General features: G+C 33.7%; 1 protein-coding gene across 1 annotated transcript in view; it reads left to right on the top strand.

Moving 5' to 3' along the window:
- Window positions 1-315: 315 nt before the first annotated feature.
- Window positions 316-24,853, top strand: part of LOC124536080 — a 69,846-nt gene continuing 45,308 nt past the window's right edge. The window contains exon 1 of the mRNA XM_047112518.1: window positions 316-890. Within this exon, the coding sequence (XP_046968474.1) occupies window positions 432-890 (459 nt within the window). The 5' untranslated portion in view covers window positions 316-431. The remainder of the gene's footprint in view (window positions 891-24,853) is intronic.

Consider the following 24,853-nt stretch of genomic DNA (forward strand, 5'->3'; position numbering starts at 1 on the left):
TCAGAATAAGTATAACAGCGCCATCTGTGATTTCACGTACAAAACAAATCCGCTTCGACATTCGTTGATCCTTCATAACGTAAATATCACGGTAGGGCGGGCGGCGATGTCAACAAAATCAGAGCGATATGCCACGAGAGGGCAGTTTCATCTGAATCAGGGGCGGAGGGCGGACGGGGTATGTGTTGCGCGCGCATGTTACATAACGAATACGGAGGCTGTAGGGGCGCGCGCAGCGGGCGCGGGGCGCGGGGCGATCGATGCGCGCCCGGGGGGAGTCAGTCGAGCGGCGAGCGAGCGACATGGCGGCGCGCCCACCCCGCGCGGCGGCCCCGCGGCCCGGGCCGCGCGAGTAGGTCGCCATGCGCGATGCGGTATGAGGCAGCGCCGCGCCCGGCGGGCCGGCCCCCGCTAGCGGCGCCGCCCCCGCCATGCGAGCGCCGCCGCTGCTGCTGCTGCTGCTGATGGCGGCCGCGGGCCTGGCCGTGAGTCCGCTCGCGCGCCTCAACCCCTGGCTGAGCGCGTGCGATCTGGAGGAGGAGGGCGCGAGCGCCGAGTGCGGCGACGGGCACGCGGCGTGCGGCGGCGGCGGCGCCGAGACGCTGGCGGGGCGCGACGTGCAGCCGCTGTGCACGCTGGGGGCCGGAGCGAGAGCGCGCCGCCTGGCCGAGCTGCGGCTGCGCGCCTGCTGCGAGCGCTCGCCCGCCTCCGCGCTCGACCGCAGCGCGCGCGCCGACGTGCTCGCCGGCGGGGAGCGCTGCGAGCGCACGCTGCGCGACCTCCTCGCCCTCGATGCGATGGTCGCGCGCGTGCACTGCGATTTCGCCACCATCCTCCAACGCTATGACTGCGACCAGTCCTATTCCGTACACACGTGTAATGAGTGCCAGGTGAGTGGTCATAACATGAACTTCTTTGGAAGTAGTTGAAGAATTTGTATCCTCATGAGTGAAGTGATCAAACAACATCGGCATCATTGAGTTATATTTCACCATTTCAGTCAACCAGTAGAGTGAGACTTGGAACCATTACTCGAGATAAGTAAGAAGTTAAGAAATACTCTTTGAAAGGATTACAAAAGATAGATAAGATAAGACACACGCGAGATTCGCCTCAATGCTCTTGACGAATATTGATATGCGTGTATCGATCCATTTGGGCAAGTCACGCTGCTTAACCTTACTTACACGGTAATGATGCTGTTTGTATCGAACTAAACCAAACTATGCATAAAAATCCTCATGTACATACAAATTGTTTTAGGCAGTAGTATAGTTTCATGATTTGGTTTTCAAACACCTTAACTTAAACATACTGTAAATTATGTTATATGTCAATATTCCTACTATAAACCTTCAAAAATAATGTTAATTGGGGTCCGAAAACAAGTATTCCATTGAATAGCTTGACAACTTGTATAAGACATGTATTTGTTTAAACACAACTTAATCTAATCGCTAGCTAAATAAAAAAAACACTTAAATGACTAACCTTATAATGCATCGGAACTACCATGTATCGATATAAATAGTAAATACCTACAGATATTGAAACAGCGCTATCCCATTTTACTAAAAATAAATTTTATACAAGCTGAAAATGTTCTACTTATGAGTTACATAATCGTCAGGTACTGGGGAAGGTGTAAGGAATGTGAAAGCAGTTTCCGCAGACCCCATGTTATTTATTTAATGAAAACTTTTCGGTCTCAATATATTAATACTATAAATTATATTAATATTGTACATATTAGTTTCAATAACAGGCGCTACATACTTATATGTATGTTAGCGCAACAAAATATTAACAAAAAAAATCAAAGGCGATAAAAGATTGTTCTTTATTTAAATGAAATAGACAATACAAAAATTTAAATACATATATTGAAGGTTATAAGAATTTTAATATGTTGCATTTGACACTTACAAAATACAGATAATATATGAGTTTATAATCATGTTAGGGACACGTTTTTTTTTTTTAATTTTTGTGTAATATAATTATACAGCCAAGTTTTGTCACATCATGCTACATACGACAATCATAGATTCAATCTCAGTTACTATTGTTACATATGATTTGGTAGCCGCGCCTTTTTCATCGAAAAGTAAGGGGTGGCAAATCCAATTATTGGCACTGTTGAGATATATGACAAATAATCTACAAAATTTTGAAATAAGTCATATTTGTAATGCAGATAATCAGAAAAATAACCTAATAACATGAAACAATATTAGTATGGACCAATAATTTGTCAAATTCAACTTATTTGATGTAATATTAAATCTTAACATACATATATATACGATCATATATTGAAAATGAGGGTATTATGAAAATAAAAATATTCCTTAGTATATTTATATTTCCCTTAGTATACTTCGAATGCGAAACGGCGTTGTAGTGCCATATTATAACTACAAATAAAATTGGGATTCACTTAGCTTCACTTTTGTTTTTATTAATTGATTTTATAAACGGTACATTGTCAATAGATTTAATCTTTTGGGCCTAACTTTTTGGGCCTTTTAATTATGTCTTTCTACTTCCTGAAGTATTTGAAACAAGATTAAATAAGTAAATAGTTGGAAACAATGTATAACTTTATTTGAATTGTAATCGAAAGTCTCTAACTCTAATTAGTATTAGTAAACTCTAATTTAAATGTTTTATCTCCATATAGTTGTATTAAAAAAAAAAGAAAATATCCAAGAAAACGTTACACTGAAAAACTTCATTATAGCAAAATAACCGCGAAAAATCATTTTAACTTTATTTTAAGCTAAAAATTTCAGATCGTTCATTCAACGCTCTACCTAAACCCATTTGTCCTAGAAAAGTGAAATTTTGACAGATAGTAAAAAATGCAATGAATGAAAACAGATTTAACGAAATACAAAAATACTACTACAATTATGGGAGTAATAAAACGTCAAAATAAACTTTTGTGTTTTTTGAATTCTACAGCTAAGTTACACATTCCGAAATCTATATTTTTAGAATGACTTTTAAAACTTTATCCAATCTTTGAATATTTTACTAACAAAATTACAGTAATAAAATATAGAATTTGTTATTGTGTCGTTATAAAATTATATTTTAATTGAAATTTTTTCAACTAATTCGATTACATTGGATTTGTAGAAATGTTGCACTTGCGTTTATATGAGTTAGGTTTTCAAAACAAACTTTTTTTTTCATAAATCTACTTTATATTACTTTTACTGTTTTACAAATGCTTAGTTCTGTCGCTGTCTGCTCTTTAGACTTACGAGGGTTTTAGCAGCGTAAAAATAAATATATCAATCATAGTTTTTCCATAGTTAAACAAAATATGAATGCTTAAGACATGCGCCTGGCATGTCTTAAGCATTCATTATCACACATCACATATTTTGTTAAGTTTCGAGATAAAAAAAATCATTCCATTTCCTATAGCTGTGGCTGTAGTGTATTATAATTCATATAATTCTAAACTTATTGTTATCCTTTTGTTAATATTTAATACTTTAAAGATTTAACCATAGCCTGTTATTTCTTAGTTTGCTTAGTGGTGTTTATGTCAGTAACCTTAAACATAAAAAAATGTAACATAATTAAAAAAATATATACTTAATCTTAAAGTCCGATAAAATTGCTATCTGATACAACCAGTTAGAGATCTGACCAACTGTCGAATCACTTCACGATTATCTCGTGGAATGAGAGAAAATGAGGTAATTGTTATTAAAATTAACTTGCTCATCATGTTATTCTGATAAAAAAATGTTAACAAAAACACAATTTGTGTTTTGTCATTTATCGGGTTTTGTTTTCTACAGCACATCATTAGTCTGTATTAAAAAAAAAGAAATCTTATTCATACATTATTATATAAAAACGCGCACGCGGGGTCACGCGCAAAAGGTTCTGTAGATATACCAATAATATAAAGCAAACTTCCGCTATTGCATCTCAATTACACACGAATATATTTATAACAATGCTATCTGCTCTGCTCTACACTCCGATTCATTATATTTTTTGTGCTAACCACCCCATGAAAATGTGGCTGTAACATATATATACCAATCCTTACATCGCCAATGTACACCAACCTTGGGAACCAAAGTTTTATGTGCATGTAGTTACACTGGCTTATCCCTTCGAACAGGAACACAACAATACTGAGCATACTGCTGTTTGGCGCTAGATTATTTGATGGTTGTATCTGTCCGAGCTTGTAGCTATATGACCAATTTTTAGTGACTGTTGTTTTACCTACAATTAATTTATCCCTACTTAAAACACATGATGTGACCCGAAAAGGCATATGGTTATAAGTTATTTTTATTTAAAGTGATATAGTTCAAAAAGCAGGCACTTAACCAGAACAAATAATTAAAAATGATCGAAGGCACTATTTGGATACCATAATGCAATATTATTATTTTTTAACAGATAATATAGAATAGGCCGTTGACCCTGCACGTTTATAGCTCGTCTGCGTGTCAATAACCATTTCCTATTCAAACTGATCACCTGCAGGCTGCGTTTCAGACGTCAGAAAGCTTTCAACCGTTTGCCGGCTCATTAGCTCAGCTGTTTTAAGAAATATGCTTTTAATTATTTTCCTAAGATAGCCGAGATAGCCAAGTCACTAAAACACATGAATTGCCGACGATTACGGGCTCAAGTCAATTTATTATTAAATTAACGAAGTGTCGTATCTTGTAGAAAAATTAACTTTCAGGTCTGTTAAACATGGTCATCTAATGGTCAAGATGAAATACCATTAAAGTAAGCAGCCTGTTAATTTCTCACTGTTGTGCCTACTCTTCCGTTTGAGGAGAGGTTTCTGAGCTTACTCCAACACGCTGCTCCTATACGGCTTGGTGGCTATTGTCACTAATTAAATCCTGGTATGGTGAATTCAGTGATGCTTGTCCGGTTTTGATATAAGAATCATCAGCTATAGCTATCGTCTTGTAACAAATCGCCAAATCCAGGCTCTCTAAAAGAATTTAACAGTGATAACTCGTCCCATTTTTTGGTCCCAATCTAGAGGCGAAGTCTAATCCAATTATATTTTGTACAGATTATAATTCATCTTTTTGAATATAGAACATAAGGACACTGGTCACATGATGTTGTGATTGGTCATTGATGAAATATATACCATTCCATTGGCTCATTTCTCAACGGGCTAAATTTTGCAACCGTAAGTAATGTATTGATGTTTGGCAGAATAACTGATGTATGGGTTTTATCTGTCGAGACTGGCTTTAACTACGTTTTAATTTTATATTTTATTTCTATTATAGTTAATTAATTTCCATAATTACTAAATTATAGTTTTATCTTTCATTCAACGATATTATCTATAATACCTATATTTTGTCTATAGAATATAATATTATCCATAGTAGGGAAAATTATAAACCAAAAAAATTAACCCGATTATTTCACCGGTCAGCGTATTATTTTACCTAATTGGAGTATATTTAAAGTTGTGTTTATAAATATGATGTATTTAATCACATATCAGTTCCTGTATTATTTAGTTAAATATACAAAAAATATGTTTAGCGAGAACCAATCAATGAGCTTCACAGAGATTGAATAACAGTGGATACGTCGTTGAGTTCTGAAAGCAAAGTACGGTCGTCGGTATTCAATGAAATTCAGTGTTGCCAGTACCTGCGTCGAATTTCGAAAAGAACATATTAAGTAATCGTATACCTTGCAACCTGTTTTCATTTTAAATTATTGATAGTTTATTCTCAATCGTAATGTTTTAACAATATATTTAATTGCGATAATAGGATCAAAATATAATATGATGTAGTGATTTAAAAATATCACTTCGCGCCGTGCAATTCATGTTCAGTAAGTAAAGTAAGTAAGTACTCTTATAAATAATAATTTAATAACATCTACATCTTATTTTGGGTGAATGTCATATCCATCTCTCTGGATGATCTGGCAGTGTTGGAACTTTCATTCAAAAACACGGCTTGGATTGAGGTTAAGTAGTTGTGCGCATGCGTGTCTTTCACACATGCGCCCTACCCCTGTGCGTCGCAATGATTTCACCTTCCTCAGTATTTTGGAGTTAGAATTTTGTCAACTTTAATTTGTCGCTACAATGTCTGCAAGACGTAGGTATTTCGGTACAGAAATCTTTAAATATCACTTTTATTTTCTTATTCGTGGTGTATATTTGTTATTTATTTTACTGTTCGATTATTATCTTATAATTCGAATTGAGTATTCGAATTTATACACTTTTGTATAGGACCTTCATGATACTCTTGGGTCGTAATTGTTAGCCGATTTCCTAACGAAGCAAATAGGGCTAATTATTTATTGTATGTTCATTGATATAATCGACGATTTTAAACTATGTTTTTCATTTTCTTTTTTGACAGAAAAAAACCTCATAAAAGGCTCATAGTAGTGGTAGAACAGTTACGTAATTTTATTCAGGGTAAATAAAACATTTACTATGTACATTCGTCGATTTTAAAGGTTACATTGTAATAGTGCAAAACCTTCATTTTAAAAGAACACCTCGCCTCGCTTATTGCCTCAACTGGTGAAACTAGGGCAGATTCACTTTTTACCCAGAGCATCGGAATTGAGATTCAAAGGGAAATCACTATCTTTCTAACATAATTCCATGCGGTCATTTTTTATACATGATTAGTAACTATTATTTTTAATTTTTATTTGCATGAAATTAAGCCATAATGTTACATTATTTTATTTATGTATTTATTATATGGTAGCTTCACTTAATTGTTAAATGACGATTGAGAAGTGTTTGTAAAAGCCTACTTGAATAAAGTTTATTTTGATTTTGATATCCGTCATAATTATAAGCCAGCAACATGAGAAACGATTTTAAAGATTATTTTCTATTGAGTTCAGTTTAGCCGAAATTTGGACCCAATAAAAATTCAAATATACATAAAAGGGCTTTTTCCAAAAAGATATTTTCTTGTTAAAAATAGTTTAATGTTTTCTTTAATTATTTCATTCCACTCGATGTCTGAACTTGTAAAACGTATGTATATGCTGTGACAAAGCGACTAATTTTATAGTTTAAGACTTTACAGTTATACTTATAAATGTTAAATCCTTAAATATCACCTATTGGTTATCAGTTAAGCTGTCTTGCTGTCATGCTGTTTTCTTCTTTCGAAAGCCCAATGAGTAATTTCAGAAGGAGAGGCATCAGTGTTTAATAAAACATGCTAACTGTTTAACCTTAGAGCCGGAATTACATATAAAATAAATAAATTTACGTCACAATATTTCCGTTCGATCTTAAATGCTAAAATTAAAAAGGAAAATAGAATGTCATAAAGATGGGTAAATATTGCCCACGTTGAGATTTCAAGTTAGGGTACTGCGAAACAAAGGAACAAAAGAAGTTGAGTTACGGTTTCAAACCTTTCAGCCGAAGAACTCTCATGAAATCTTCATTAAATCTGCACTACATCATTAGCTGTCTTAAGTATGCCACTGTATATTACTGCTATGATAAGGATTTGAGACATTTAATCACTGAGAGCAAGATAAATGCTTGAAACGAGAATCGTTATAATATTAGTTGAATTCCATGTATACTAAATTACTACTAATTTAGTATTTATTATTATGGTTTATATGTATAAATTGCCTTAATAAAGACAATAAAAGATGAGCCAAAGTTTTAAATTCTTGAAATTTATAAAAAAAATTGATTATCTAATGCTGAGAACAACAACAACAAGAACAACAGCCTATAAAACACCCACTGCTGGGTCAAGGCCTCCTTTCCCTTTGAGGAGAAGGTTTGGAGCATACTCATATCATATATCATCATCATTAGCCTGTTATTATTCCACTGCTGGACATAGGCCTCTCTCAAGGCGCGCCACTGAGCCGAATCGTCAGCCATTCTCATTCACTTCCTACCAGCTTTTGTAATGCGACACTCATCTAGACATATAAATAATCTGAGAGCAGAACAAACATTTACGTAACGCATTTTTCATAATTCAAAGCGTAGTAAGTTAGCAAAGTGAGTAAAGTACAAACCATAAGTGTTCTAGTTTCTGAGAAAGACATTGTTTTGAGGTAAATGTTTTCTACTTTTAATAGTCCACGCTGTGACTTCGCAGGTTATCGTTAAGAACATTACATATTAGTAAAAAGTAGTAAAATTGTCTATAGTCTTGGTATATATAAAATTTGACAGTACGCCAGAAAACTACGCCTTGGTCTCTATAGTAAAAATCAGTGAATCGAACCAAACAAAGATCAATAACTTAAAAATGATAATTTGTGTCTTCTCCATCGCAAGTGACATTGACGAAGTAATCTGTGCCCTGTCGGCACAAATAAAAGCCTAATAAAATAAATAAATAATGATAGTTATTCAGTTGATAAATGTATTGCATGGTGCATGATGGTATTAGTCGTAACATTTAACAGCGAAATAGAAAATCTTAAAAGGTTAAACCTATAATTACCTATAATATGTAGTTGAGGGTGATTACATAAAAAATGCTGTATTGTAAATCTCTAATGGCAGAGAGATCAGGGTTGAGATAATTGAACAGCTGCAAAAGACCGTTTCTATGTAAGTCATAAAGATATCCGCAAAATGGGCCCATTGTTAAGTGGTTGGCACGGGCCATAATTTCTATGTGAGAAATTAATTCTCTTGGCCTGTAGTTCCCTTGTCCCTTGTATGTATCTTGTGCCTGCAGTTGACTTGGTTGATCCATCAAGCTAGTCAACTGCAGGCACAAGATATTACAGCTTATTATTGCTGTTTGGTACTAGAATATATGATTAGAGGATACCAAGTAAAAATAACACCTTAAATATTTGACCTAAAATTATATAAGCAAAGAGAGAGAGAGAGTGTAATTTTTTTCTTAAAAAAACATTTTGAACTTTTGAATATTAATATGACGAAATAGTAATACAATTGTTAAAATATATTCTTTAATACACGAAGATACTTGCGAGGTTTATACTCACGACCTTTGGTGAGTGTCCAAAGTTTCCATCCTCATCCTAAGCCATCTTGGCTCACGCGATGATAAACAAACCTCGCTTGTTTGCCAATATAACGAATTTACGGTTTACTAAGACATCGATAATCGAATATCACTACCTACCCTTATCTAACCGTTAGTAACAAAATAGTTTTAGAAGGCAAAAAACGAGAAATAAGTGCATATGGACATATGGGAAAGCACTCGTGGATCTGAAGATAAAATTAGTCCAATTTCAGGATAACAATATTCAGTTTCTCTCTTAGTGCTAAAATAGATTAATTTAGTTCTTTAAATTATTTTTGTACTCGTTAAGATGAAGAAAAATAAAAGTATTAATAAGTTTACCAGTATGGAGGACCCAAAAGAAGACAAAGTATTGCTCATCGAATATTATATGAATTTAACGGTAGGAAAGTATTTAAAGAAAATTCTAACCTCTTATCGTATCATCGATAAAGATTTTATACGTAGTATTATTTCAATATCCTCACCAGGGGCCAATAAAATTCAATTCGTCCGGTGTAAGTGTAAGATAGGCAAATTGCTTATGGCGCGCTGACGTTCCCTTGCCGGAAGGAGCGACAGCGCCTCACGGAGGAAAGTTTCCTGCTGAGAAACGATCGTTTCCTACAACCACCGTCCCCGTGTCGCCGGCAGTGGTTAATCTTGTAGTTGACCTAGTTACCTATGCGACCCACATAAATATATTTCTAATGCAATTATTATCGGTATAACTTATTAATTGATTTTATTAATAGGGAAACCCCAATGGAATCGCCTTTGCTATCCTGTTACAGTGTTTTAATTGTTTTTTACGTACATTAATAACAAGCGAAGAAGAAATATAAAGATTAATATAATATATTATATTCGCCTAATGTTTAGTACATTTGTAAATGGGGTAACCGTTAAAAATATACGAGTGACAGTACTATCGTTATATAAATAACATTCACCAACATTAACATATAACAGAAAAATATATTCGGTGTAAAAAGAGTCTGAACGGGTGAATAACAATTTGATTTTTCTGTAAGTTGAAAACGATTCTATACCTTTTTCGCAGTTGAGTTCACATAGTGACCTACATTTTTCTGCTACATATGTAAACTTTTAGAATAAATAAAAAAAATGATCATTTAAATATAGAATCGATAGAAAAAACAACAAAGAGCTTCATTGAGAGTAATAATGATATAGTTCCTTTTAAAATTAAAAGATAGTTTAATAAAAAAAGGAAACTTTAATCGATAATTGTATTAATTACGCCCTGTATTTGTGTCTTTTTAGCGTAATATAAAATGACACACTGTAAGTGTACCACCATTGGGCCAAAGACGTCTCTCCTTAAGATGCTTTAGAGCACTCTGATTTTCTCCAATAATTTGTTCGATTCGCCGTCGATCACAAGACGAGACACAACAAATTATGGTGGTGCTTATCTAGTTTTGAATTCACCATCAATTTAGATTTACTTGTTTCAATCTTCGGACCTCTTGGCTATCGGTAATAGCATGTTGTACGCGTTTCCTTTCCGGAGCGAGAAGTGAGAAGACAATGAGTAAGGGCCCCTGTCTAGCAACGATCGCTTCCTCTAGCTGTCATTACACGATTTAGTGTATTCCGATTTATATTTTGAAATATTTCAATAAGGATCATTAATTTGAAGATAGAGAGAGATAGATGATATCGACTCTAATCGCTAAATATGCGTGAAAATTAGTAAAAAAGACATATGTGTCATATATCACGTACATATTCAGCGCTACTTACTACGCTTCTGAATTTAATCACGAGAATATGTTTCATAATTGTTTGATTTTTCCGGGATTGATCATAGCCGAATAATATTTGTCCGATGCGGGATTTCTACCGTGAGTTTCGGAATCTGCAGTCGTATAGCGACTCAATGGAACCAACGAGTCGTATCATCATCATCAATCATAAGTCAACGATCCAATCAATATGTAGATACTCCAGATGTTTCGTAATTGTTTGATCTTTCCGGATATGTTGCAATAAGTGGTTAATTTAAATTTATTTACAACTAAATCAACTGAGTCGGAATATTTCTTACATTCGTTTTTTTATTCTCGCTTGTGTTTTATTCATACCTGGTGACTTGCTTTTATATTACAATTGAGTTTGCTCATCGTATTTTTACATCATTTCAGCTTCGGCGCTGTAAGTTTTTCTAAGCTCTTGAGGTATACCAAGGTTTTTTATAAAATTGGTTTGGATTAGACTATATTTTTAGCTTTTTACCATTCATTTTCATTTTATAAAATTGTCTCATTAATGTTGCTAAGATAACATATAAGTGTGAATAATAAGTATACGTAGGTATTCACTCTAGCAGATAACAATTTGTCCAAAAATATTGTTACAAATGAAAATTTATACCGCCCGTAAATTTTACACTTTGACGTAAAGGGCCTCCTGTCCTTTTAACTAAAAGGATTACAGCATACTTCTCCATGTATTACATATACATATTTCTTTGATTTAATAGATATATATATATAAATCGCCATATGAATGTTGAAATTGTTTTATGACATTTTCCCTGACCGTCATTAAAATGTATTATAAATAAATCATTTCGGCTCTTGCTTATAATAATAAAAATTAAGTATATTTAAGATTACAAGGTTTAAGAATTTATTCTCAAAAAGCCAGATTCACTTACATGAAAACAGTAAATGGAACAATACCGAAAATATATTCGCCGTATATAATAATAATAGAATATAATGAAATAGCTGTGTGTATTTTAATCGCTATAAAAGTGGGTATTTTCTAAAATATGACGATATATTATCTTTAAAATAACCTTAAAACGAATTTGTATACGTCTTTGTACTAGACCAATGATTATTCTTATGAAGATGTCACAATTTTTAATAATATTTTAGACAAATTGCAGAACACCGCCAAAATCTCGAGTAATTTCTAGAGTAAAAATATAGAAAATGTATAAAATCCATTTAGTAGGTCTGCTTAAAGCCGTACAATGTATAAACTGTTGGTGTATAATAAAGATTAACTGTCCATAAATTAGCATTGTAAGGTAAAATGGAGTAAGCGAAGAGGTATCTCGTCTGGGGTAAAAGACTCTTTTGGCTTGTTTGCGAGCTCAAGAGGCTCTCGAGGCAGAGGCGGAATAGTTGAAACTAAAATATTTATGTCATACGCTCCAACTGAAACAGCTCTCTTTACTAACTACACTATGCTGGTCACCCATTGGTTCCAGCGCTTCTAAGATTGAAATATAATTATATTATAAAATTTTAACAGTTATCTTTTTTAATAATTATGCAATAAAAATTATGGTTTAATTATATATACCATAGACATTGTAGATATTCAAATTCAATGACTTTGCAAGTAACATATTTTAATACCATCTAATAATTCAAGAAGATAAAAATCTCTATATTAGTTTTCTATTGAATGTAAATTAAAGGAGTTTGTAAATAAAATCATTAAATAAACTTAGAATAGCGTGAAATATGTTTTTCTACATTTATATCACAGAAAAAAAAATATCTTTAATATTTAAACATAATCTTTCCGCCCAAGATTATCGTTCTCATTAACAAATCGACTCCTTACACGTGCGTTTAAGACGTCATTTCGAAATAGTGAATTAACATGTATCTGAATTAAAACTTGGTTATGTTTGGCAGGATAAAAATAAAAAAATCTCAAAGACCAATAGTATATGTCAGTATTTGATGATTTCCACCAGGTAGATTAGATTGCATTATACTGCTATATTATTTAAATGATGCGTAAGAGTAACTACTGAGTTTCTTGTTAGTTATCTTTTGCAGTATCTAAATTCCCAACCACATCTAATACCTATTACATTGAAATGAATGCAATAATACACGTGAGAATAGAAAATAGAGAAATAGGAAATTTCAAAATGATTTTACGAATTTCATTAGACGTTTATAAAATAAAAGTTATTTTTGGTAATTAGTTTTTTAATTTTGTGTGCATAAAGGGTTTGTGAAATCAACAAAGCTCATTTCGAATTGGACAAAGTTGAAAGTTGGAATGTTTGACCTCTCTGACGCCCGTTCCTTATTAGCATCACACTTTAAGCAAATTAAGCAGAATATAGGACATAGATATTGGAGACAAAACCATTACTTTGCATATTTATCAGTTACCTAAAAAAATCCATGTAGAAATGCTTAAGTTATTTTACGATCAACTAATTTGAGTGTCATAAATATTTAAATTTATGTATTACATTCTATGACATTGACTGTTTAATGACGGGTATATTATTAGATAACACTATTTAATAGTTGTATTTGCAGCAGTATATTTTTTGACCTACCAAGATACGAACTGCGAGTTATGAACTCTAAAAACTATAAACCTATGTAAGTGCTAATATATATATTTAAATAAAAATTGTATTTAAAACTGGTCGCTTTGCAAATTACACTATTTCTGATTGTGATTATCTTTGACTTAGAGTTTGGCACACCACAATACTGAATATTTGTGCCTAACAACCAAATAAATTCTTTTTCATTGCTCTTTTTAGCTTATTCTTTAATTCGTAGCTAAAGATATTTAACATTACGTGTAACAAAATTCAGGCCTGATAAACTAAATTAGGTCGTCCTTGATTCGTTTCATATATTATTATCAGGTGAGTCGAGAAAATATCAATTTGTATTCTAACGCTGATAGTAAAGTGTACCTTCATCAAATATGAGTGACGGCAAAGTGTGATAGCGACCCGTGATCTATGCAGAGCGGCTATCGGTGCTAATGTCAATTTTATTAATAAGATTAAGGGATAAGCTATAATGGGATATGTAGTAATGCTTGTAAATATGAAATAAATTATACAAGAAATTTATAGATGTGTCAAATTTATACATAACTATTGCAGACAAATACGTAAATTAAATCTCCTCGTTTGCTATTGATAAGCTTGAAATTGGAAATTCCAGTAGAAAGTAAGTAAGTAAGTAAAAAATGTTCGCAACATGCGTATGATAATTCATAATTATGTTTTCCATAAATTTTCTATCGTAATTATGATCAAATAATAACATCCATTTAGTGGAAACTAGTTATAATAAAATTACAACGTTAATTTCATAGAAGAATCAAAGTAAAGTATTTTCGTAAGTCGGTTTTCAAAAAATTACCATACGAAAAGTACCCGCCTTTGGCATAGATATTAGCACTATAAGAAAACAAGAACTTGGACAAAAGGAGAGCTCTACAATTGGCATTTTTAGAAGTGCTTGAGACTTTTGCCTGTATGTCTCTTCAATTCATCTAGTTCGTTAACCGTTGTTGGTAATACTGAGCTTTTCCCGATCACTGACTGTAGGAGTCCAACAGGGCTCGGTTCTTAGCCCGTTCCTATTCAACGTAGTACCAGATATTGTCTCGGCATGCATCCAGGACCAGCCTCTGTGGTTGATGATGTTTGCCGATAACATACCGCTCGTTGATAAGAGCTGGAATTAGGGCTAAAGCACCGTAGTAGCAAGGGTAGTAACCAAATAAATGTGACGAAAGCCGCGTACTTGGCTTGCGGGAAATTGGGCTTAAACTAGCCGTTAAAGTCAGACAAGTTTATTAAATATCAAGCCCTTAAAAGCAGTGTTTGGGCTAAAGGGCGGGTGGCGCAGAATACCACTCATGCCCAAGCTGCAGATATCCAATTAACCGACCGGTCCTTCTATACGGAGGTGAAAGCTGGTCAAGCATTATCTCGGCACGCTCGAGCATCACGTTACGGAAATGAAAACGCTGAGGGGGATGTGCAGCGTAACGCGGGCAGGCCGCATAACCAACTCGTTCGTCCGAGGTTGTCCTGAGATCTGTGACGTAGCGAATAAGCTCCATTAGCGTCTTTTGTGGTGGCATGGCCACATCTACAATCTCCAAGTCATAGGTAAAGCTTATGATAGAAGTATGAATAATTCTAATTGGTTTGTGGAAAGGGTGGAACCTGCGACTGTACCCCATCAGTAGGTCGGTCAATATATTGTTGAAAGAAAAGTTTTAAAATGATTTTTACGATTTTAAATAAATCAGGTGTCGCAGTTCCTAACTTTAAATCTAGCCGAGGCGCTAAAAACTCTAATGGCTGCGGTAGGACTGACGTAGACCACAAGGACGGATCGCCGGGGCTGCGTCAATGCCTCTATCTACTCATGTTTATTAATGTGCTGCATAAATTACGCTGTGCAGCAGCATTTTAGCCCGGAGGAAATCACCTAGCCTTACTTAGTAGAATGCTTTGGATGGTTTCCATATTGACACGAATTAAACGGCTTCATTGCAATTGCTCATACAGATTTAAAAGGCTTCACACGCAGGATAATTAGTTCTTTCTAGATATTCCAATTTAAAGTGAAGCCTTTGGCATCCAATCGTTACAAATTCTGTTGCTTTTACATACAAAAATACATTTAGTGGTTACGTGTAGTTTTATACTTTCTGTAGAATATATATAACACATTATATACTTAAATACGAAATAGCTTTGTGGATAAAATTTTAGCACAAATTGTTAATTTCAATAATATAAATTTTCAAAATATATATTATGTAAGCGCCAAGATGATCTAATGGATAGAATAGATATCAGCAAAAGAATTCGTGGTAGTACTTTGTGCAAGCCCACCTGCGTAACCTAACCTAACCAACCACTTACCAGATATTCTATCTCCACACAACAATATTTGGTATTGTTGTGTTCTTCTTTGAAACACAGTGTCAGCTTAGGCACAAGGGATACAATATTATAGTTTCCAAGGTTGTGCCGATGTCGTATCCGCCAAACACTTGGATAAAAAAATTATTCACCTACTAAATTGGAGCACTGTTGTGGAATTATCTTCAGTATACTTTTTCAGTTAAAAAGGGATACTTTACCCACCATTGGGATATCCTACAGCCGAGGAAAAAATTACAAACTTTTAAAGATGACGGGTTCAAATTTTTGTGTATTTGTATTTATAATTCATCCCCTGGTGAAGGTAAACCAGCCCCCACTGAAATCTGATGGAGCACATATTACAAAATCTGTAATGGAACCGTCTCAGATTAGAGAAGTCCTGTGTCTAGCAATGGAGTATTACTGCTAATAAAAAATAATAATACATAAAAAAAACATTTTTTTTCATTCATGTTCGTTATTAACCTAATGGATAAAGTTGTGAGGGACATTTGTCGCGTAATTGTCCCTTTTTAAAAGTATTAAGTAGCGGCTGAAACTTCTGGAGTGCGACCGCCACATACTTTTAGCTTTATTCAAAGCGTTAGCAATCGCTTAAGAGAAGTTTAAACTGGGCGCACTGGCTGGCAGTATGTAACGTGAGCTGGGCGTCCTAAAGTTTATCATAATTAAAGGTCAGCAGCTCGAGAAATTAATATTCTCTTTCTGCGGTGGCCGCGAGCTGCGGATAAACTTATGTGGCCAGTAGCGAGACGTTTTTAATATTATTGTGGTGTTTAATGAACTCGGTAATTGCAATTAAGTTCCAAAATATGTGAATAAATATACCTATTTGCTTTTTAAATTTTATAATTTAAGTTTTTTTACTAACAATATTTGAGTATTCGATAGGTTTTGTCGTTCTACGACAGAAGATCATGCGTGTGCTATATGGGCTAAATCCTAAGCTTCTTAATAAAATAAAATAATATGTCATATTTAAAAAAAGATTTTTTTTTGTTCCGAGAGTCAAGTTTCTTTTTTAATTTACGAGTAAATTTTCATAAGACAGTGTGGTAGAGGTAAGGATTTCTAATGCACTTAGGTTCCATGGTCATGCAAAAACGAAGCAATTATGTAACGACGTCAACGGATTAGTGTTTGTGCTGGCGAAGCGCCAAGTGCACGCGGCATGGCGCAGGGAGGGGCAGAGAGCGCGGGCCTGAAGGGGAGGGCAGGATAGAGTCCGGCCGGTCATGAACTGTATAGAGATATCGATAATAAGCCATCATTCGACAATCGAATTTATTAACAATATAAAAGGATCGTGACTTCGTTTCAACGATTTCGATAATTGGTTTTGTAAAAATTTCTAGGTGATATTTCTTTCTTTTATTCAACTTAAATACTCATTCAAGCGACAGAAGTCAATTTTAATGTAAATAATAACCCTAAATAAATAATCGGAGCTTATTAAAAGAGCAACGAGCATGTTTCACTGATCATATGTAATAATTTATAGTAGTTTAGATATCTTCTGAGCTGGATGCCTAAAGAATACAGCTCGCGCCTTCTAGTGGAAACACACTGATCGACATACTGAGCATTGCTATGCTATGCTTTACATTGCTCCAGTACAAAGTGTACATAAGCCAGTGTTAGTGTACAAGAGACATTTCAAAATTACCTCTGTTTGGTTGGCATCGCACTTGGCAAGGCTTACATTGTCAATTGTTTATGAATTATGATCTTTTATTCAAGATATAGAAAATGAGTCTATGGTATTCTAAGCGTCTTGTGTCTAAGTTTGGCTTTATATTATTGTCGTAACATTTACCGCTGCTGGACTTTGCATGTGACAGATGTAGTGTCGTATCCGCTGTTATCATCATTTTTTCTACTTAATAACAATGCTTTGTATTGCTGTGTTCAGGAGTGAATGGTGAGTAAACCAGTGTAATAACAGAAACGAGGGACATAAAATCTGAGGTCTCATACACTTTGTACAGTGTTTACGGATGGAGTTGCCCACTTTCTATTGGATGGCCCGTTTGCTCATCAGACTGCCTTAAATCAAATTTGAAACCTTTTTTAAATTATTCTGTTTAGATCAAGGCATATTGTACACATTACAAAATGGAAGTCACTTACACTAAGTACACAGAACTATAGTAGGTAAAAAAATATAAAGACATTTGTAAAGACAATAAATCAAAATAATTGAGTATTATAAATATTTTGATATGTTTGTTCTTGTTGTATGTTTGACATAAAATTTAACAAGATTATATTAAATTCGATCATATGTAAAATAATTTCCCATTAAGTATGTCGTATTAAGAGTTAACATCAAATCGTAATTTGTATTTCAGTAGATAGCGCCTTTGTTAGAATAGTTTTTAATTAATAGTGGAAAAGGTACAGAGTTCTACGATTCATTATTTTTTTTTTGTTCGACATAATAGAGGTTGAATTCATCCGCAATCTGTATAGAGATTGGAATCTGAATAAAAATCTGCAATGTCATATATGGGTTGAAATTGACATTTGTTAATAGTTTTGATGCAGTTTGATATTTTTGTTACCTATGGAAAAATACGGTGTATTATAAGCTTGGATATTTGTTCAATATTTTGTAAATCTAGTTGTTTTGTATTCCATGATTTGATAAGGTTTTGGTAGTTTCTCTGTTGTACATGAATAGATTTTAGAATGTTTTCCATCATAAACAAATTATTCTTTATAAATATGAAACACAGATTCAGCTGAAGTACAGTTATAACTGCTGCTCGTCTCAACTTTGAACCGAAAAAAATATACCGAAATTATCTTTGCATCAACGGCGGTGCTCAAATTTGCAAATTTCAAAATTAAATGTTCAAAAATACTTTTTTAGTAGACAGTTATGCCATAATACAGATTTAAGTTCCACATTTCAGCTTTCTAGAGCAGTAATTTTGTCTGCTCGCTGATTGTTTAAGCGATTTTTATATGTATTTTTATAAACAGTTTTTGGACATGAAAGTATTCAAACAATTCCAGACACAGAGAATTCAAATCTATTGTGCTTTTTCTGTATTGTATGTTCGGTTTAAGTAGCTTACGGATAACATCAATTAGTATTATGTATGTGTTGATTAATTAAGCGTCATTTGTTAAATTATTTACAAATGCTCATTACCATTAACAAAAATGTATTTTCTACGAGCGCTATTTATTGGCTACGAAGAACTTACCATTCAAGCGAATATCTTATAAAATATAATATATTTTTTTCATTTATATTTTTAACAAGGCTACCATTATGTGGCACAACTTTGTACGCGAGCTTTATATATGTACGACCTCGTTCGCGCGGACAACTTTTATTCGTTTCATATCTCGACTATCACACATTGTATTTTCTATTCCAAACTTTACAAGTCTATCAAAATTAGTTCAAATTTTTTCTTTATCTGTATGGCACATGCTAATCGGCATATCGATTTCCCGATAGTGGTAATTGACCGCTAATAAAAGTATTCCTGACTTTAATGTCCCGATTCCTAATGGCCTTGTCTTATTCGGGCCCTGGTGCTTACTCTCACAGAGACCTTTCCTGCATCTGTGTAGGATAATATCTTCTGTTATATTACTGAGGAAAAATATGTTCGTAAATACTGATGCACTCTGTATTATTCTTTTATAGTCCTGTAGGACTCTGTAGGGTATAAATCTGACAGGATTGTAAATAGTTTAGTAATATTTTATAGGTTTTACTTGGAATTTGAACTTGGAACTCGTAATTTGCAGCTAGTTTATTAATTAACACATAATATAATTCTTTGAAAAGGTTGGAGTGGGTATTATTACTCCTTGTTTATGTATCGCTTAATATCAACTTTGTTCTGGATTTAGGGTGAGTCATTACATTACATTACATATTGATTAAAAACAAAAAAGACAGCATGTTATTTTCGATGACTTTTTTCGATGCCCATTTATTTGAAAGGTATATATACCCTGAGTGTGCCGTATTTACCGTATTTTTGTCATAAAAAAATAAAAATATTGATAAATGATAACTATATGTATAATAAAATTGTATCGATTTTAAAGAAGTTAGTAATATTCGAATTTGTGTTGTAAAATTGAGTTACATTCATAACTTTCAAATATGAATCTAAAAGAACAGATTAGTTGTTTCATGATATGTATAAGTACAATGAATTGTTTAGCAATAAAAGGAAATTTTAAATTATTTTTACAAATGTAATAATAACTATGATCACGTTTTAGAAAAGGTAAATTCGATCCACCGAAATAATTATAGTTTTAGTGAAGTAAATAATAAATGTCTCACTTCTTGGCACTTGGCACTTGGCAGTACACCTTTCCTCTTTATTTGCAAGAATTATTACTATCTTGGGAATTAGGATGTCATGCCCTATTTGTGTGTAGTTACACTGGCTTACCCAACCTTCAAACTAGAATAGAACAATATTAAGTATTCCTATTTGGCGGTAAAATAAATAAAGAGTGATAACTATTTAGACGGCCTTGTACAATCCCCTACCACCAAGTTTCTTAAGCAGAGAATTACATATTCCAACTTTCAATTTTAAAGGCAACATTTGGCATACTATTTGACTAATGAAAGGTTTCTTCAGAATGTTTTCCTTTATTACCTGAATACGAGATGAATTCTAAACATTAGTTAATCACACGAAAATTTGTCCGGATTTGTGCGAACAATCTTTTAACAAACTTTTAACATTTAAGGAATAAAAAATAAATTAAATTATTCAGTATTTTAACAAAATATATGTAATAAGTTTTAGGCTTTACGTCAAGAGTAGGAGTCACCTTGAGTCAGAACATTCTGTTCTTCCATTAAAATAATTTAATTGTATTAAAACATATTTTACAAAAATAAGTTATGGGGAATATATGTACAACATATTGTATGTTGTTTCTTTATTTTCCAAATTAAGTGCATGCGGATTTAGGTAATCTAAATATGAAAATAAAATCCTTTCCTTGCAAAATTGTAAATAGTTATTTTATGAACAGTTTTTGCTTATAACGCATAATACATAGTGCTTACTTCACGTTAAAAATGGGATTAAGCCTTCATATTCGGTAAAGCCGATGTTCCTACATGGAATCACTACACGACCACTTTAGGCGTCCGCAGCGGTTGCTTAATCCTATTTTAACCAACTTTAAAGCGGGTTTGTTACATTGCTTCAATAAAATTGTTTAGTTGACATCGACAAATCTATTCGATTGTCTAATGATATTTGTATTTTGGAATTGTTTTATGATATATGCGTAGTAAAATGAACGTCGAAACCTTTTGTATTTTCCAGTATTGACACCGCTTCAGTTTTTGTTTTATTTTCCCGGTATTACAACTAATGCTTGAGCCATTCAAGTGTTCGATAGATAAATGTACTCAAAAGTCCCTTAGTTGATTCTTAACAAGAACAATACGTGGGGTATTGAAATGCAATGGTTATCAGATACATTTTCAGAGTACATATCAATATGTAAATATAATGAAGCGTTAACCGAAATTAACAGCTTAATATTTGTGTTAAGATTAAGGAAAACAGAAGAAAGAGACAAAAAATCGGACGCGTGTATCACATTACAGCAGTGCTTTAATTATAAGCTTCAAATCTTTTAACGAGGAAATTTATTATTTGATTTTACATTCTATATAATTCTATAAGTCTTGTGTTTACGTTAATATTCGTTCTAAAATTATTTATTAGCAAATAGAAGGAAAACATCGTGAGGAAACCTGTATGTGTCTAATTTCATCGAAATTCTGCCACATCTGCATTCCACCAGCCGGCAATGGAACTGCGTGGAATATATTCCAAAACCCTCTCCTCAATTGGAGAGGAGGCCTTAGCTCAGCAGTGGGAAATTTACAGGCTGTTACTTTACTCTATTTTACAATGTATTATTGAGTACATAAGAAAATAAATATAACTTATAAAGTTGCTTTGGCGTTCTTCTATTAGTTCTGGGGCTGATTAATTATAGTTGTATGTATAACAATTTGGGATTGAGTTACAGTTCGTTTTAAATAAATCGTAAATATGACAACAATAATTCATCTCGTGCTCAGCGGCGAAGGAAAACATCGTGAGGAAACCTGCATGTGACAAATTTCATAGAAATTCTGCCACATTTGTATTCCACCAACCCGCATTGGAACAGCGTGGCGGAATATGTTCCAAACCTTCTCCTCAAAGGGAGAGAAGACCTTTAGCCCAGCAGTGGGAATTTACAGGCTGATGTTGTTATTTTGTTTATGACAACAATGTCGATGTAAGCTAAAGTCATTTTTAAGTTTACCGTATTGTTGTTTTGTTTCAATAAGGTTTCCGTGTATGCCACTTAAATGTACCAGTTGTTTCTATTTGACGTTTCAACATTTCTAAACTACGAGCTTTTGTTGCGATTATGTACCGCTGGCAAATCTATAGTCTTAAATATAGTGCATTGTTTTACTTGAAATGAAACATTGATACTGCAGCTGAAGTCGTGTGTGCTAGCTGTAACATTGGGGTCCATTGTTTTTATACCAGATAGCCACTTACGCTTCGACAATTTAAACTGAATAGGCTGATAAACGGTCCATACGTTCAAGTGGCTACGTGTTCCGTTCTACGCACGGATAAAAAAACATAACACAAAAAAATAATGTTCGTTATTTATGCTGATCTAAAATTTGAAAAAAATGCTCTACGGATGGATTATTAATATATTCAAGTTTATGTGTTTTTTTAGATTTATAACATCGAAAAAACAGAATGTTAAATAAACATTGAAATGTTAAAATACTGTAAGAGATATATTTTTAAATCAATTAACTGAGTTAGTAACCACTTGAATATATATAAAATAATTGTATGTCTATACAGGATCGTTCCGTTTGAGTTGAAATCATAAAAGTTGTTCTCATCTATTAATCCATGGTGGCGCGGCGCGCGGGCGGGCGCCGATCAAACAGGCCGGGAATCAATATGGCCGCCGCCCAGCTGATCCGTGACCCCTGCACCCCGCGCCCCGTTTCGCTCTACGCCACCCGCCGCAAACTTAACGCTTCCTTACGAATTTTTGTCATGCGATGTTCAGCGACTGTGTTTGTGATCGATTTCGTTGAATCACGCTACTCTATTAATAAAATGTTTCTTTATACGTATTTTACATTTCATTTACTTACGTTTATTCATTCTAAAACATTATTCAAATTTGAATTGTAATTTCACTGTTTATACATAGACTAAACTCATTCACAGTGATTTATAATTAAACAAATATTTTATTGTATGTATTGATCTCACGACTCATATCACATCACATCTAACAACTACGATCGCCCTTCGTATTTTTTCATGCGTTTATTCAAATATAACTCAAAATGAAAGATAAAATAGGTAGATATATACGTACGTATACTAGTAGCTATACTTAGTTATAAATATCTAGTATGTAAAAATTAATAGTTTTTTATTATGGAATAGGTTGGCGGATGAGCGTATGGGCCACCTGATGGTAAGTGGTCACCATCACCCATAGACAATGACGCTGTAAGAAATATTAACTATTCCTTAAATCGTCAATGCGCCACCAACCTTGGGAACTGAGATGCTATGTCCCTTGTGCCTGTAATTAGACTGGGTTACTCACCCTTCAAACCGGAACACAACAATACTGCGTACTGTTGTTTAGCGGTATAATATCTGATGACTGGGTGGTACCTACCCAGGCGGGCTTGCACAAAGCCCTACCACCAAGTATAATACTAATAGATACTATATTATGTTAAGCAAATGCTTCGGACAGCATTTGTTTAACAAATGTCCGGTCCGACAATTTTCTCTCTTCAATTAAGTTAAGATAATCTATATCTACTAATATTTTAAATCCGAAAGTAACTTTATCTGTCTGTCATGCTTTTACGGCTAAACCAATATTGAAATTTTGTCGAACTTTGCTTCTTCGTAGCAATGCAAATTTGTACATCTAAACCTTACACACGGACACGCGGATGAAAATTGGTAAAATATAATTCAAAATATATATCACATATAAATATGTCATGTAACTATTACTTATCATAAATCTATATCTATATTATTACTATAAATATTATAAATGTAAAGTAATTGTGTCTGTCTATATGTCGTTCTCTAACGTCCAAACCAATGAACCGAATTTGATGAGATTTTGTGTGAAGCAAACTTGAACTTCAAAGAAGGACATAGGCATAGTTTTGGACTAACAAATGGCAACCCCATAAACGCGAGCGTAGCCGCGGGAGATAACTAGTTTCATATAAATTAGCTACGATTATCTTAAAATATGGAATAAATAAAAAAAAGCTATTTAAAATACTCATTTTCTTAAACAAATGAAAAGACAGATCCGCTATAGTTTTGTTTATTGGTTAAAAATAAAATTTTGAAATCGAGCGAACGACATAACTTCGAAACAATTTGTATATTCATATTGATATAGTTGAAAACTGCAGCCACATCACAATTTTTCAACGAAAACTCCAAACAATATTACTGTGTATATGGGGAGGGCGCAATTTACGACCGTTGTTATTGTTTCTGTAGAGCCCGTCTAAAACATATTCAAAATGGTAAATGGAAGGAGGGAAGAGGATGGCGAACAACGGAGTATTCAGGAAAAGTGGTGCCTAGCTTGACAAATTGTAACCACCCTCTGTTGCCGGTCCGGTTAAAATGTGACATTTTGCACATATAAGAATATGCTATTTACATTTGTTTATATCAGTAAAATCGTGTCAGATATCACTGTTCTTATTTATTTCCTCGCGGGTCACATCCGGTATCATATTGAAGTGCAAATATTCGGATCTACAACCAAGGATGTAAATCAAATAAAGAATATCCCTTTTAAATATAGTTATGAAAATGATATAGATTATATAAGAATTATTTTAATTACTATAATTAATAATTCTAAGGTCACAATCTTCTTATAATTTAGTTTTATAAGAGCTTGCTGATCCTGCGGCTTTACCCGCGCAAAATTTATAAAACTTTACCTACAGTTATATATAGTTTCTACCAGA

Source organism: Vanessa cardui, chromosome 2 (assembly GCF_905220365.1).
Source record: "Vanessa cardui chromosome 2, ilVanCard2.1, whole genome shotgun sequence".
Classification (NCBI taxonomy): Eukaryota; Metazoa; Arthropoda; class Insecta; order Lepidoptera; family Nymphalidae; genus Vanessa; species Vanessa cardui.